The 15,437-nt window shown below is 37.7% G+C and overlaps 1 protein-coding gene across 1 annotated transcript in view; it reads left to right on the top strand.

Annotated features, from left to right (window-relative positions):
- The first annotated feature begins 8,613 nt into the window (after positions 1-8,613).
- ERN2 (endoplasmic reticulum to nucleus signaling 2) overlaps positions 8,614-15,437 on the top strand; it is a 63,831-nt gene continuing 57,007 nt past the window's right edge. Inside the window, exons 1-2 of the mRNA XM_053695293.1 lie at positions 8,614-8,751; positions 9,349-9,890. Of these exons, the coding sequence (XP_053551268.1) occupies positions 9,828-9,890 (63 nt within the window). The 5' untranslated portion in view covers positions 8,614-8,751; positions 9,349-9,827. The remainder of the gene's footprint in view (positions 8,752-9,348; positions 9,891-15,437) is intronic.

Raw genomic sequence — 15,437 nt, 5'->3', positions numbered from 1 at the left:
ATATTAATATAACTGTGTTGGTTATGCAAAACTGGAGAATGGGTAATAAAGGGATTATCTATCTTTTTAAACAATAACATTTTTGGTGTTTACTGTCCCTTTAAAAGTGTATGATCTATCTGAATCATGAAAGAAAAAAATTGGGTTTCATGTCCCTTTTAGCAAGGAGGATGGTGAAACTTAAAGTGGTGATCTACACCATCAAACACGCCTATTGAAAGGGGTTCTTAGACCAATGTGAGACCCATTATCCTCCTCAGAGAGCCAGGAATAGGACAGAGGGTGTATAATTCTCCAGCGGGACTTTGTCACTTTCCTGCCACAGGTGTCGCTGGTACTTGTTCTGCAGCCTTGTCTTGTTGGCGTGACGAAGCAGATCCTGTGTTAGGGTATACTACACAGTATGGGCTTTTCTATTTGGAGCAGGTCTGCAGTTTGGTAAGTACAGTACAGTGAGTGCTGACAGGTAAGTAGACGCTTGCACTCACATAATCCACAGGCTATTAGCGTGAACATGTGCACATGATTCACATAGCCACATACACCATATAACACTACATACAGTTAGTTTTAGGTACTTTTAAGGCACTATAACAGTAAAATTGAGGTACTGTCCCTTTATTTTTTTTGGTGCTATGTTTGGCACATACCAGACTCTCTTCCTTATTTTCAGCAGGCTCTCAGATGTCAGGAACATTTCTGAAGCTGGCAATCTCATTTTCAGAAGTTCAATGCAGACCTCGGGAATTTAACTTTTTTTCCCGCCAAAACTGTGCTCTATTTCTCTTTTCCCTCACAGGCGGTGGCCATCTTTGATGACACACTAAAATTTCTGCTCAGAGCCTTAGAGTGCTAAGCACCCTTAATAACAATAGCTTTGCATACATTTATATTTAGTGAACCTCTTAGTGACTCAAACTGTCATTTAAAAAAACATTTTAAAGTAAAATGTTTCCTCTTAAAGGGCCATAATACCCAAATGTTGAAACACTTGAAAGTGATGCAGTATAGCTGTAAAAAGCTGACTAGAAAATATCACCTGAACATCTCTATGTAAAAAAGAAAGATATTTTACCTCAAAAGTTCCTCAGTAGCCACATCCCATTGTAAAAGACTTCTAAGCAGCAAATTAGTGTGTCTTCCTTTTTTACATAGAGAAGCTCAGGTAATATTTTCCTGTCAGCTTTTTACAGTTATACTGCATCAGTTTCAAGTGATTTAGCTTATGAGTATTATGTCCCTTTAAAGAGAGAGTACCCATTTTTTTCTGATTCCCTCACAGGGACTTCAGTCTTACATGGTGCCAGTATTTGTGTGTTCCCCTGAGGATATTAACCCTTTCTGTGCCTGTTATACTTTATTTATGTGCTGCTAATTTTAGATACTTGCCTGTCCCTACTAGTCTAAATCATTATGGAGCAAACTGGTGCAGCTAAACTCTTAGGAAATATAGCTGATCCCTTAGAAGGGCGATCTACTGAAAATGTAACTCTTTCTCATATGTGTTTGTTATGTAAGAAAGTGTTGTCTCCCTCTACTCAGCTGTGTAACCTATGTGCTGAGTCTGTGTCTGTAGCTAGACAGGGTCATGCAGTGTTGCATTTGTAACAAAGTACACAGTGATTTGTTAGCCACCAAGGTTATCGCTGGGACAGTTTTACAGACCTGCCTCCTTACTTAAAACAGTACAGCTTTCATGCGAAAGAGAAGGTAAAAAGAGAGACTGAAGAGAGGAGGTAGTGGAGAAAGATAGTTAAAGGAATACTAAACCCAAATGTTTTCTTTCATGATTCAGATAGAGGATGCAATTGTAAGCAACTTCTAATTTACTCCTATTTTCTTTGTTCTCTTTGTATCTTTATTTGAAAAGCAGCAATGTAAGCTTAGAAGCTGGCCCATTTTGGGTTCAGCGCCTGTGTAGCGCTTACTGATTGGTGGCTAAATGTAGCCGAGAAAAATTGATTTTAGGAGTAAATTTGAGAGTTGCTTAACATTGCATGCTCTATCTGAATCACAAAAGTATAAATGTGGGCTTCATATCCCTTTAAGGTATAATTCAATTCCGTAGTCCGTTGTTTTTACTATCACTTTAATGCTAATTTGCAATAAACTATAACCCCTTAACGACCAGTGCCGTTACCCTGTACGACGCTGGTCGTTAACCCCCTAAGGACCTGTACAACGCTGCAGTCCTAGGCTTCTCCCCCCCAATCTTGCCAAAAGTAGCCAAATTGTGCTATTTCTGCATGCCCTGCGAGTGGGGCAGTGCAAAAATAGACGTGCCGAGTAACCGATGCAGACCGGGACATTCTGTGGCCCTCTCTGCATCATGCAGCGGTGGTGTCATGGGAGGGTTAGGAGGGAGGCGGGTGTGCTGGGGGGGGGGGCAGGAGTGGGTTGGACTGCTACACTACAGAAAATATTTCCTGAGAGCGGCAGGGAGGAGGGGGCTCCTATAGTGAAGGGGGAAGGAGAGGGGGCAGCTACACTACAGAAAAAAAAAAAGTATTGGCAGACTGCCAGTACTTAAGATGGGGGTGGCCAGTGTGGGGAGGGAAGAGAGCTGTTTGAGAGGGATCAGGGGTTGGGAAGTGTCAGGTGGGAGGATAATCTCTACACTAAAGCTAAAATTAACCTTTTAAGATACCTGATTAACCCCTTCACTGCCGGGAATAATAGAAGTGTGGTGCGCAGCTGCAATTAGTGGCCTTCTAATTACCAAAAAGCAATGGCAAAGCCATATATGTCTGCTAACTCTGAACAAAGGGGATCCCTGAGAAGCTTTTATAACCATTTGCACCATGATTGCACAAGCTGTATATAATTTCAGTGAGAAACCCAACGTTTGTGAAAAAGTTAACAATTTTTTTTATTTGATCGCATTTGGAGGTAAAATGGTGGTATGGAATATACCAAAATGGGCCTAGATCAATACTTTTTGTACTAAAAAATATATATAGTTTTGATAGGTAAATAAAAAAAAACAAGGCTCTATTTCTGTTTAAATGTAGTGATGGCAAAAATGCTCTGGTCTTTTGGGGAAGTCTTAGTCAGAAATGCCCAGTCCTTAAGGGGTTAATACATACATTTTATAAACAAAATGGATACATATTTCAATAAATAACTGCAAATTTGGATGGATTTAATTTTGTTATAGTCTGTTTATCTTTGAATAAACACTATTAATAATAAAAAAAATGCAACTTTTTTGCAATACGACTATCATGAAAACATTTTTTTTAATCCATTGCCCTTTATCTCTGTCCCTTGTGATTAAATATAAGGCATAATGTATGTGGCTTATGAATACTGTTCTAATATTGCAATATATTTTTCACGTAGGAACAAAGAATAAGTTCAAACAAATTAGCTCCATTGAACCAGAACATTCCAACTGACCGGAGTTATTATTTGAGTTACTTAGGGTGTGTTTCAAACAGGATCCTGTTCCATTCCATTTCATTGTACTTGATTTTTAGGATTTCGCAAGACGTTCCAAGTAGCTCAAGTTACATTATGGAAAGAAATCTGCTTGCAGGGGACCTGGCATTCCTATTTGCCAAACTGGTGCAAAGATGTTTATAATATGATTTTACAACTCTTATGTTGAATGTTAGCTCAGATGATATTAAAGAGACAGTCTAGTCAAAATTAAACGTTCATGATTCAGATAGGGCATACAATAAACAACTTTCCAATGTACTTTTATCATCAAATCTGCTTTGTTCTCTTAGTATTCTTAGTTGAAAGCCAAACCTAGGTAGGCTCATATGCTAATTTCTATGCCCTTGAAGGCCACCTCTTATCTCAGTGCATTTTGACAGTTTTTCACAGCTAGACAGCGCTAGTTCATCTGTGCCATATAGATAACAATCATGCTCACTCCCGTGGAGTTATTTATGAGTTAGCACTGATTGGCTAGAATGCAAGTCTGTTAAAAGAACTGAAATAAGGGGGCAGTCTGCAGAAGCTTACATACAAGGTAATCACAGAGGTAATAAGTATATTAACTGTGTTGGTTATGCATAACTGGGGAATGGGTAAATAAGGGGTTTTCTATCTCTATAAGTATAAACAATAAAAATGTACATTGTACTAACTTTTTTTTATTTATAATTAAACAGAAAGAACAGACTCTAAACATGTTGAAATTATTTTCTTATCTGAAAAATATGAAGTAAAAAAAATAATAATATTGTTACTAATATAGCACTACGTTGTATATATCCTTCTAATGCACATTGGCTGATAGTTACTTCCTGCTAGTGTTTACATTCTGCTCTTTTAGTGATTCTTTAATCTTTATTCTCTCTCTCTCGTCCTCTCTCTTTTTTTTTTGGTTTATTTACAAGAGAAATTAAAAGGCCATTAATCCCCCCCTCCCATTGGTTAAAACAAAAAAGGTGTGTATTGTTAAAGATTCCACAATACTCGTATATAATATTCATATCTTGCTAAATAATTAGAAGTATTCTTTCTTTAAACAATTAAAAACTCCATATTCCCTGATTAAACCACCCATTTAAGGAACAAAACAATTCTATACAAAAAGCGAAAAAGCTGAGGTTATTTTATTAACCCATATAATTGCTCTGTGTAATATAAAAAATAAAATAGCAAACAAATTGTGTAAGTGATACGTTTATTGGCTGAGGAAAACTAATTTTTTTTATGAATCATAAAACCATACTGAATAAGTAACTGATAGAACAATAAAAATTGGTTTAGCACATAGAAAACAAATTATGACAAAAAGGTAACAGGATCTTATCACTATAGTTCACTAGTATAGACAATGACTGCCTAATGTGTCATATTGTTTTGTGTAATATTCTGGGACTGGGAATTAATTAGAATTTAATCCCCCCTCAATAATAAAAATACAAAATAGGGCCTTTAAACAGCATATTTTGCTACTAACCTTAAAGGGACATGAAACACAACATTTTCTTTCATGAATCAGATAAGAGAATACAATTTTAAACAACATTCCAATTTACTTCTATTATTTAATTTGCTTCATTCTTCAGATATCCTTTGTTAAAGAAATAGCAATGCACAAGGGTGAGCCAATCACACAAGGCATCTGTGTGAGCCTATTTCGGTATGCTTTTCAACAAAGGATATCAAGAGAATGAAGCAAATTAGATAATAGAAGTAAAATCGAAAGTTGTTTAAAATTGCATGTTCTTTCTAAATGATGAAAGAAAAAAAAATGTGGGTTTCATGTCCCTTTAAGTAATTGGCGCCACTTTAGGTGTGTTGTGAAAACGAGCGACAGTAGTGACTTTAAAGGGACATTAAACTGCTGAGTACAACTACAACTCACCATGATATTGTTCCTCCTGTACCTGCAGCTCTTGAAAAGTGTTCTCTTGTTTTAATTCATTACAGAACCCAGCTGGTAAAGCTGTGTGTTTTATACTGGGTGGCACCATCTTCGCACGTGTATTGTTCATCATGTGACAGAAGCCGTGCACTTTTACAGATCTGTGATGTTACCAGCTTTTTGACAGCTGTGACTTTCACTTCAGTTTACCTCACATAACTGAGAGCAAAAGAGTTATATTTTTGCAGTTTGTTTGCACAGTTTAAAAGTTACATAACAAATATAAGATCCAACATTTCAAAAACATTTCGAGGGATACTTTACAGCAGAGTGAGCAAGCAGGTTACCGTAGTATTGATGACCACCTGTTCAACTGCTCCGCCCACTCAGTTCTGCGATCTAAACGCACCCACTCATTTGATAGTAATAGTATGTGAACTCATTCAATAATAGTAATAGTATTCCAGTAGGAGTTAATTATATTTAATATATATATTTAATATACATACACCAAATGTTGGGCACAAGAGGTAGCATTTTAAATGACTGTCTTAGCAGTAGAGGGTTAATAACAGAGCAATACATAAAATATTTACGTATACGTTTTTAACCCTTTCCTGACGGCACTTATTTGTCTACATCTGAAAAAAGTTCTAATATAAACAAAAAAGTTAAAATTTAAATCACGCAATCGTTCATGAGATCACGCAATTTCAATAATGGGATCGTGTCGGGGGGAGTGTCTATGATGCTAGGCACCCCCTCCAGCCCGCTATTCCGTTCAGGACACGCCTATGGCTTCAGTACAGCCAAACAGCTAGGACATTCCATGCCATCCTAACGACGTTAAAGCCCAGCACAGTTAGAATGGCAAGGAACGTCCTAACGGCAGGAAGGGGTTAATTAGAGGTAAAGTTTCCTAGACAGAACGGTATTGCAAATACAGACATCTCCCAGCCATAGAAAGCACAATCCTGCCAACTTTCAATTTAATCATTGGCAGTAATTTTTCATATTCATCGAAGTATTAGGTGTGATAGAAAGAGATGTCACAGAAGTATAGCAATAAGCAAAAACAGACTTTTAAAAATGTCTGCATCACTAATCAAAATGTATTAAAGTGTCTAATTTAAACAAATAATACATGTGCACATATATTTACAAAACTTTTTACTATTAACAGTTATTAATTCTTCCAAAAGACCATCAAAATAGAAGCATTATTGAACTACTGCAGTAAAATTATAATGAAACATAAACCATATCCTAATTAAATTAGTTTTAACTTTCCAGCTCATTACTTCCCTATATATTACACTATTGTAGGGCTCAGTGAAGTGCTTAAAGACACACAGAACTGAAGTGACACAAAACTACCTTAGATCCAATGTCCTAATAAGTTATCCTGGACTCCTAATCTCACTCTGAGGACAGAGGTGCAGCTGATTTTACTGTGTGATTATGCACAGCACAGGAATGGGTGAGCTGTTGGGGGCAAATGGATTTTTGTGTTATTTAGTCTGACAGCAATTTTCATATTTTGGCATGATGTATAGGAAGTGGTGTATGTTTAAAATTCATGCTAGTGTGGAGGAGCTTTCTGTAAGTGTTTTTTCTTCTGATTTGTGGCAATTTAAACATTGATCACTCGGAGAAGGTGCAGCAAGGAATCCCTGCCTAGACTTCCTCTGAGTGATCAAGCAGAGTACTTGCTGCTTGATCAGCTTCAGCCCTCCAAATCTCCTGGAGGGGACATTTCAAGGGACAAAAAAATCAAGGAAAAAAACAACAAAATCCAGGGACTGTCCCTGGAAATCAGAGACTGTTGGCAACTATGCCAGTGTGAAGATGCAGAGCTTCACTACTAGCTGATAATTGAAAGGGGTTGAAATAAGAGAACTGCAGAACTGCAGACTCAGGAGAAAAACAATAGTACTGTGAGTAGTAACGTCCTACTGTAGTTGCAATCATCAGTTTAAAGAAATGGGCTGACTCCAGAGCATACGTCCCTGCTTTTTAAAACAAAACAAAAATTGATAATAGAAGTAAATTAGAAAGTTGTTTAAAATTGCATGCTCTATATCAGGGTTCTTCAAACCACGGGTCAGTACCCATTTACTCGGTTGCAACACCATGTTTACTGGGTCACGACTTGTTTTTGTGTTGTAGGATAGTGTCTGTGGTATGTGTGTTATATGAGATTTTGTGTGGTGTGTGCATGCTGTATGAGAGTATGTGGTATGTGTGTTATATGAGATTTTGTGTGGTGTGTGCATGCTGTATGAGAGTATGTGGTGTGTGTGTTATATGAGATTTTGTGTGGTGTGTGCATGCTGTATGAGAGTATGTGGTGTGTGTGTTATATGAGATTTTGTGTGGTATGTGTGTTGTATGAGATTTTGTGTGGTGTGTGCATGCTGTATGAGAGTATGTGGTGTGTGTGTTATATGAGATTTTGTGTGGTGTGTGCATGCTGTATGAGAGTATGTGGTGTGTGTGTTGTGTTATTACCTTTTGCAACACTTTCAAGTTTGACTACAATCAGGAATAAAGTACGCACAAATTTTAGTCACTTTGCCAAAAATTGCAGCTATCTTGTATATTAAGTCAGATATGTTCAGACCAAGCATAAAAATAGGGTTGCGAAGGTGTGGGTATCATGGCACTGGGTTAAAAAGTTTGAAGAACCCTGCTGCATATCATTGTTTCTCAATCTGTGGTCCCCTCAAGTACCCCTAAAAGGCCAGGTTTTCACTGTAGCTGAACTAGTCTACAGGTGACATCAGTAGCTGATGGATGAGAGCAGGCTAGTAACCTGTGCACTGGTTCAACTATATTGAAAATCTGGCCTGTTGGGGGGTACTTGAGGACCAAGGTTGAGAAACACTGCTCTATATGAATCAGTAACATTGTGGGTTTTATATTCCTTTAATGTCCCTTTAATAATTTGTGTGCTTTAGCCATTTTTAATTAATAAAAGTTATTTTACCTGCAGACAAATTCCACACCCAAATAATAAAGCCATGAATGACTATACTGTACGACAATGGCAGTTGGCACTATCACTTCCCTCCAACTCTCTGTAACTTTCATCAGCTCCACGTGTCAACAAACAACAAAAACCTCCCACTTCCTGGTACAGATAAACCACGCCCTCTCCGGGCTTCCATTGGTTGTGTGGCTTAATGCCTTGCGTCGATTGGCTTATCCGTTGCCATGACATGTAAGGGAGCTTCTGGATCAGTACAGGTGGAGTTGTGTTATTGTGTATTAGATCCGCCTCACACCCGGAAGTATCTATCACTTTGTCAGCTGGGGGATTAGTGTTACTTGCTATAGCACCTGTACTGAGGGAACATTGTTGCGCTGAGGGACTGAAGCTGCTACTCTCTGAGCCAGGCATCAGTAGTACTGAGAGACTGGTGAGCAATAGTAATTAGTGTATATATACTGCGAACGTGGGGGATCAATTATACTGCACCTCTAGAGAGAACCAGGGGGTGGGCATTAGTATTCAGTGTTCACATACCGAGAAAGTATGTTGGGGGCACTTATTGCGCCTTAACAGACAACATGGGGTGGGCATTAGTACTCAGTTTACATATAATGAGAAAGTATATGGGGTTACTGGTACTTCTTCCACCTCAGCAGGCAACCTGGGATAGGCATTAGTACTCGGTGAGAAAGTGGGGGGCACTGGTACTTACTGCACCACTATAGAGAACCTGGGGTAGGCATTAATGCTCAGTGTACATATACTGTAAGTAGGGGCTCACTGGTACTTATTGCACCTCACTAAAGAACCTAGGGGTACACAGTGTACACATACTGGTTGTAATGAGGGGTAGGGTAGCTCTGGTACTCATTGCAGCAATTAGAAACTGGAACTCACAGCACCAGTACTGAATGATCACTGGAACTGACTGTACATGTTCTGGGAGTTTGGGTGGCCCTGGTACTATATACACGTGGTGTGGGAGACTGTGAGATCACTGACACCTATTTCTTCTGTGCTGTAGGAATCTGGCACTCACTGTACCTGTACTAAGACTTGGGGAGCACTGATCCTTACTACATCTGTTCAGGGGAGCACTGATACTTGCCTCAGCATCTGTACTGGGAGCAGTTTATTCTGGGATTTCTTTTGTGGCTGTTTGGAGCAGCCTGGCACACCAGGACAGTGTGTGCTCATCTTGGCACTTGGGAAGTGCTGCATTGTGGAGAAGTGCGTACCCATCTGGACTAGGGGAGTGGGCACTATCAAGGAATTAGCTTCTGTAGCTGGCGCACCAGCCCGATTGTGTGTGGATGTGTAATTACGATCTAGGTGCTAATACAGCATCCACATGACCTGTATATTCATCTGACTAATCATCACAAGCTACCACCCATACAAGTGGTGAAGAAAATGGTGGGACAGTGACAGATCCAAAATCTGGTGAAAGGATGACAGCATACTCGGATATCCACAACCTTCCTTTAGCAAACACCTTACATTATGACAATGAAGACATTATACCTATGGCTGGTCACCAGCCTCTGTTTTATTTTACTGCAAGAGGTAAGTTTGTTTAACCCCTAATATTACTGCGTTTTAGATTTGCTTTTTTGTAAGTAAGTTTTCAACAAACGTGAATTTAGGTTGGCCCACATTGTTGAGTCACATTCCATTTTCTCTGCCTTTAGCTGGGTTATTTGTATCCAAGCTGAACAGAAAGGCAAGTTCAAGTTCACTGTACGGTCAGCTTTAAACTGAAGTGAGGTAGTTTTATTTATGTGTCAGTCTCCATTTAAATGGCTTTACAGAGAAAATATAGAGAAAAGGATATTTTGTGTAAAGTGATTGTTTGTTTCAACAATTGCGTAGTTGAGATGCTTTTGTGTAATTTTATTTATTGAAGAAGAAAAAAAAAAAGTAATATGAACCGACTAATACATTTCTTTTAAAGTTACTATTACAAGTTTCTTCTTTGAATCATTCATTACATTACTATTTGTAAAGTTAGTGGCAAGAAATTGGTTTGCCGCCCTTTTGCATATTTATGCAATGCATTATAAACCATGTCTTATCAGTTGTAAATATTGTATCATTCCAATCTGTAAACCGCAGGAGATCCACAAATGAAATATATTTTCTATACTGATGTTCTAATGTAAAGATTCAGATACCACAGTATGCAAAAACTATATATGCACAAGGCCACCAAATACTGTATTTCCACTTATAACCATGCCAAACCCACATCTCGGGGACAAACACTGGGGACAATTACCATTAGACAGTAAGCAAAAAAAAAAGACTGTCCGGCTCTGTCCCGGGCAAATAGGGGCCTGTAATTTTTAAGATACTCTTAAATTTACTTTTATTTTCAAATATGTTTTGTTCTCTTAGTATCCCTTGTTGAAAGAGAATACACACATATCCTACACTAGTGAAAGCTAGCTGCTGATTGGTGACATTTGTCTCTTGTGATTGGCTAACTAGATGTGTTCAGCTAGCTGGCAATGTTTCTTAAACAGACAGTCAAGTCCAAATTTTTTTTTCATGATTTAAATAGAGCATGCAATTTTAAACAACTTCCCAATTTACTTTTATCACCAATTTTGCTTTGTTCTCTTGGTATTCTTAGTTGAAAGCTAAACCTAGGAGGTTCATATGCTAATTTCTTAGACCTTGAAGACTGCCTCTAATCTGAATACATTTTGACCACTAGAGGGCATTAGTTCACATGTTTCATATAGATAACATTGAGCTCATGCACGTAAAGTGACCTAGGAGTGAGCACTGATTGGCTAAACTGCATGTCTGTCAAAAGAACTGAAATAAGGGGGCAGTTTGCAGAGGCTTAGATACAAGATAATTACAGAGGTAAAACGTGTATTATTATAACTGTGTTGGTTATGCAAAATTGGGGAATGGGTAATAAAGGGATTATCTTTCTTTTTAAACAACAAAAATTCTGGTGTTGACTGTCCCTTTAAGCAAAGAATAACAAGAAAATGAAGCAAAGTTGATAATAGAAGTAAATTGGAAAGTTGATTAAAATTGTATGTTCTAACTTATTCACAAAGGAACATTTTGGGGTTTTCTATCCCTTTTAAAGTAAGCTACAAGTAGCTCAAACAACTACAGATATTGCTTACAACAGCTTTATCTTTCAATAAAAATATATTTGTTGACAAAGAAACAGTTTGATCCACCTAATGAATCCATCTTATTCTTTTTTTTATAACCAAATAACTTTTCCTGGCATTCACTATCTGTACGCTTTAGCACACGGTCACAATTGCTCCTAAATTTGTCAAAATACAGTCTGGCACCTTAAAGGGACACTGAACCCAAATTTGTTCATTTTTGTAATTCTGAAAGAGCATGCAATTTTAATCAACTTTCTAATTTACTCCTATTATCATTTTTTCTTCGTTCTCTTGCTATCATTTTTTTTTTAAAAAGAAGGCATCTAAGCTTTGTTTTGGTTTCAGTACTCTGGACAGCACTTTTTTTATTGGTGGATGAATTTATCCACCAATCAGCAAGGACAACCCAGGTTGTTCAACAAAAATGGGCCGGCATCTAAACTTACATTCTTGCATTTCAAATAAAGATACCAAGAGAATGAAGATAATTTGATAATAGGAGTAAATTCGAAATTTGATGCTCAATCTGAATCACAAAATTAAATTTTTGGGTACAGTGTCCCTTTAATTCTTAAAAATAACTAATTGGAAAGTCAGTTTTTTTTGTTTTTTTTTTCCATACAAATAAGCTGAAGGGTCTGTCTCACAAGTAATAAATCCGTCACAGAGATGGTAATGCTATTAATTTACCACATCCGTGACTAAATCAATATTTGCAGACATTAGAAACCAGTGTACCCATTGTACAATACAACTGCGTGCAAATGAAAATGTGCAAAGCTTCACAGCCAGTCTCCCTACACGTTTACATCTTGCTCAGTCTATTTGGAAATATTTATTGTTTAAAAAGATAGATAATCCCTTTATGACCCATTCCCCAGTTTTGCATAACCAACATGGTTATATTAATATACTTTTTACCTCTGTGATTACCTTGTATCTAAGCCTCTGTAGATTAACCCCCTTATCTCAGTTCTTTTGACAGACTTGCATTTCAGCCAATCAGTGCTGACTCATAAATAACTCCACTGGAGTGAGCATAATGTTATCTAAATGGCACACACAGACTAGGGCTGTTTAACTCTGAACAACTTTTAGAGTGCACTGAGATAAGAGGCGGCTTTCAACACTTTAGAAATCCGTGTGAGCCTGAATCAGGAAGAAAAAATGCTGGGTTTCATGTCCCTTTAAAGCAGAAATGGGGAAACTTGGCCCTCCCGATTGTTTCAGAACTACATTTGCCATGATGCTCAACTACATTTCAGAGTGCCTAAGCATCATGGGTAATGTAGTTTTGAACTCTCTGCCGCACTCCACAAGACTCTCCCCTAGTTTTGAAAACTTCAAGCGCTCCCTAATGACTCTACTGTTCAGTGATGCTTACAACCTACACTAACCTTTCTTTATACCATTTCCTCTCCTCCATTGCTATCCCCTTGAACCCCCTTAGCATGTAAGCCTATGAGCCCAGCTGTTTGTAGATCACTTTCTTCAGAGCTGACTACAACAGTGCAACTCTCGGCAGGGCCCTCCACCTATTTGATCCCTATAATTGTTACCTTGTATACCGCCTATGTTTATAGCGCTGCAGAATCTGTTGGTGCTCTACAAATAACCGATAATATTAATAATAGCCCAGTATTTTTCCTTCATGATTCAGATAAAACATAACATTTTAAACAAGTTTCCACTTTACTTAAATTATCCAATTTGCTTAGTTCTCTTGGTATCCTTTGTAAGAAAGCATACCTAGGTAGGCTGATGAACTGGGAGCTATTTTCTGATTGGTGGCTGCACATATATATATGCCTCTTGTCATTGGCTTACCAATGCCTTCAGCTAGCTGTTGGAAGTGCATTGATCCTTCAACAAATGATACAAAAAGAATGAAGCAAAATTGATAATTCAAGTATATTGGAACGGTGCTTAAAAATGTATGCTCTGTCTGAGTCATAAAAGAGAATTTTTGTGTTTCATGTCCCTTTTAAGTGGAGTTGGAATCTGCTGGATAGTTTTTCATCTGATGTTCCCTTGTCTGAGGCAATGCCTGGCCAATAGGTCACAGGTTTGGGGAAGGCAATAGGATGTTTCTAGGTAGGACATTGGAAAGATCAACGTGTTTTAGAGGCAGAAGCGCACATGGTTAATAGCAGAGGCCTGTGTGTTTGGAGTCACTTGTGTCATTGTGCTCTGACCTGTGGGAAGTTGCATTGTTTGCGATGAACGATCCCACCCGTTGTTCAAACAGTGAAGCAGGGAGGAGGTGCAATCCGATAGAGCAGATTGCTGGGTAACTTGATTCCCCTTCTGCAAGTTGATGCTGATCTTTATTGCATTTAGTTCTGACACCCTGTAGTCAGTAATGGGACCGAAGCAATATTCAAAGGAGCTGCACAATTTTCATTTTTCTATATATAGTTTATATTAGCAATTAAAAAAAAAAATGTTTTAAAAAGAAAAAAAAAGTGTTGAAATATTTTAAACTGTTATTGAGTGTTCCACTTTAAAATCCCAGTTAGTATGTTTTAGTAATCTCCCTCGATAGTAGCCAATTAGACCAGGCTGTAAATTTGTTTGTGCACTGCTTTAAAGAATCACTGTGTGGTATGTAGCTTGATCAGGCAATTTGCCGTATACTTAAAGGGACACTTAAAGGGACAGTCTAGGCCAAAATAAACTTTCATGATTCAGATAGAGTATGTCATTTTAAACAATTTTCCAATTTACTTTTATCACCAATTTTGCTTTGTTCTCTTGGTATTCTTAGTTGAAAGCTTAATCTAGGAGGTTCATATGCTAATTTTTTACACCTTGAAGGCCACCTCTTTTCAGAATGCATTTGAACAGTTTTTCACCACTAGAGGGTGTTAGTTCACATATTTCATATAGATAACACTGTGCTCGTGCACGTGAAGTTATCTGGGAGCAGGCAGTGATTGGCTAAACTGCAAGTCTGTCAAAAGAACTGAAATAAAGGGGCAGTTTGCAGAGGCTTAGATACAAGATAATCACAGAGGTTAAAAGTATATTATAACTGTGTTGGTTATGCAAAACTGGGGAATGGGTAATAAAGGGATTATCTATCTTTTAAAACAATAAAAATTCTGGTGTAGACTGTCCCTTTAACACTGAGAATGTAAAAAAACTGTTACAGTATACTTTATTTTGCCTCTATTCGTTTAATTTGTCTGAAAATGAAACATTTTCCAATTCTAATAACACTAGTGTAGATGGCAATCTTCACTCTGACCCTGCTACATATCTGCACCTAAATAGCTTCAGCAGAGATAAGATACAAACAAAATAATGGTGGCTAGCTGCCTCTATTCCAGTAGCACGTCCAGATTGGTTCCCCCCAAACAAGACAAGTTGTTTCAGATCACTCAGTATGTCAGTTTATTTACAGTTACAAGATGTTTATTGCCCTTTTAAGGGGTCGTTTCTGGACTCTCTTGGGAGCCTGGGACAAGCAAGATTGCACAATTATACATTTTAATGTTATATTTTCATTGATTTATTTACTTCATTTTGAGTTGAAAGATTATTTAAAGGGACAACAAAGTAAAAATGAAACTTTTTTTTTGTTTCAGATAGAACATGCAATTTTAACAATCGTTCTAATTTACTTCTATTATCAAATTGTGAAAAAATAAATTATATTCACACTTTCTGATGCACCGCCTCGTACTGAGCATGTGCAAGAGTTCAGTGTATACGTATGAGTCTGTGATTGGCTGATGATTTTCGCATGATACAGGAGGTGGGGAAATTAGTTAGAAAATAATCTTCTGCTCGTTTGAAATACAAACTGCTATTGCATTGTCTTTCTATTATGCAGTTTTGATTATGCGATTATACAGTACTGTATTTAACACCCTTTTACCTGTCGTGCATAATAATATGTCGCTAGGACATCTGCATATTGGCAATCACATGACTTTTCGATCATATGTTACATCATACACCTTTC

Source organism: Bombina bombina, chromosome 11, assembly GCF_027579735.1.
Source record: "Bombina bombina isolate aBomBom1 chromosome 11, aBomBom1.pri, whole genome shotgun sequence".
NCBI classification, from domain to species: domain Eukaryota; kingdom Metazoa; phylum Chordata; class Amphibia; order Anura; family Bombinatoridae; genus Bombina; species Bombina bombina.
This window is presented reverse-complemented; position numbering and strand designations above follow the sequence as displayed.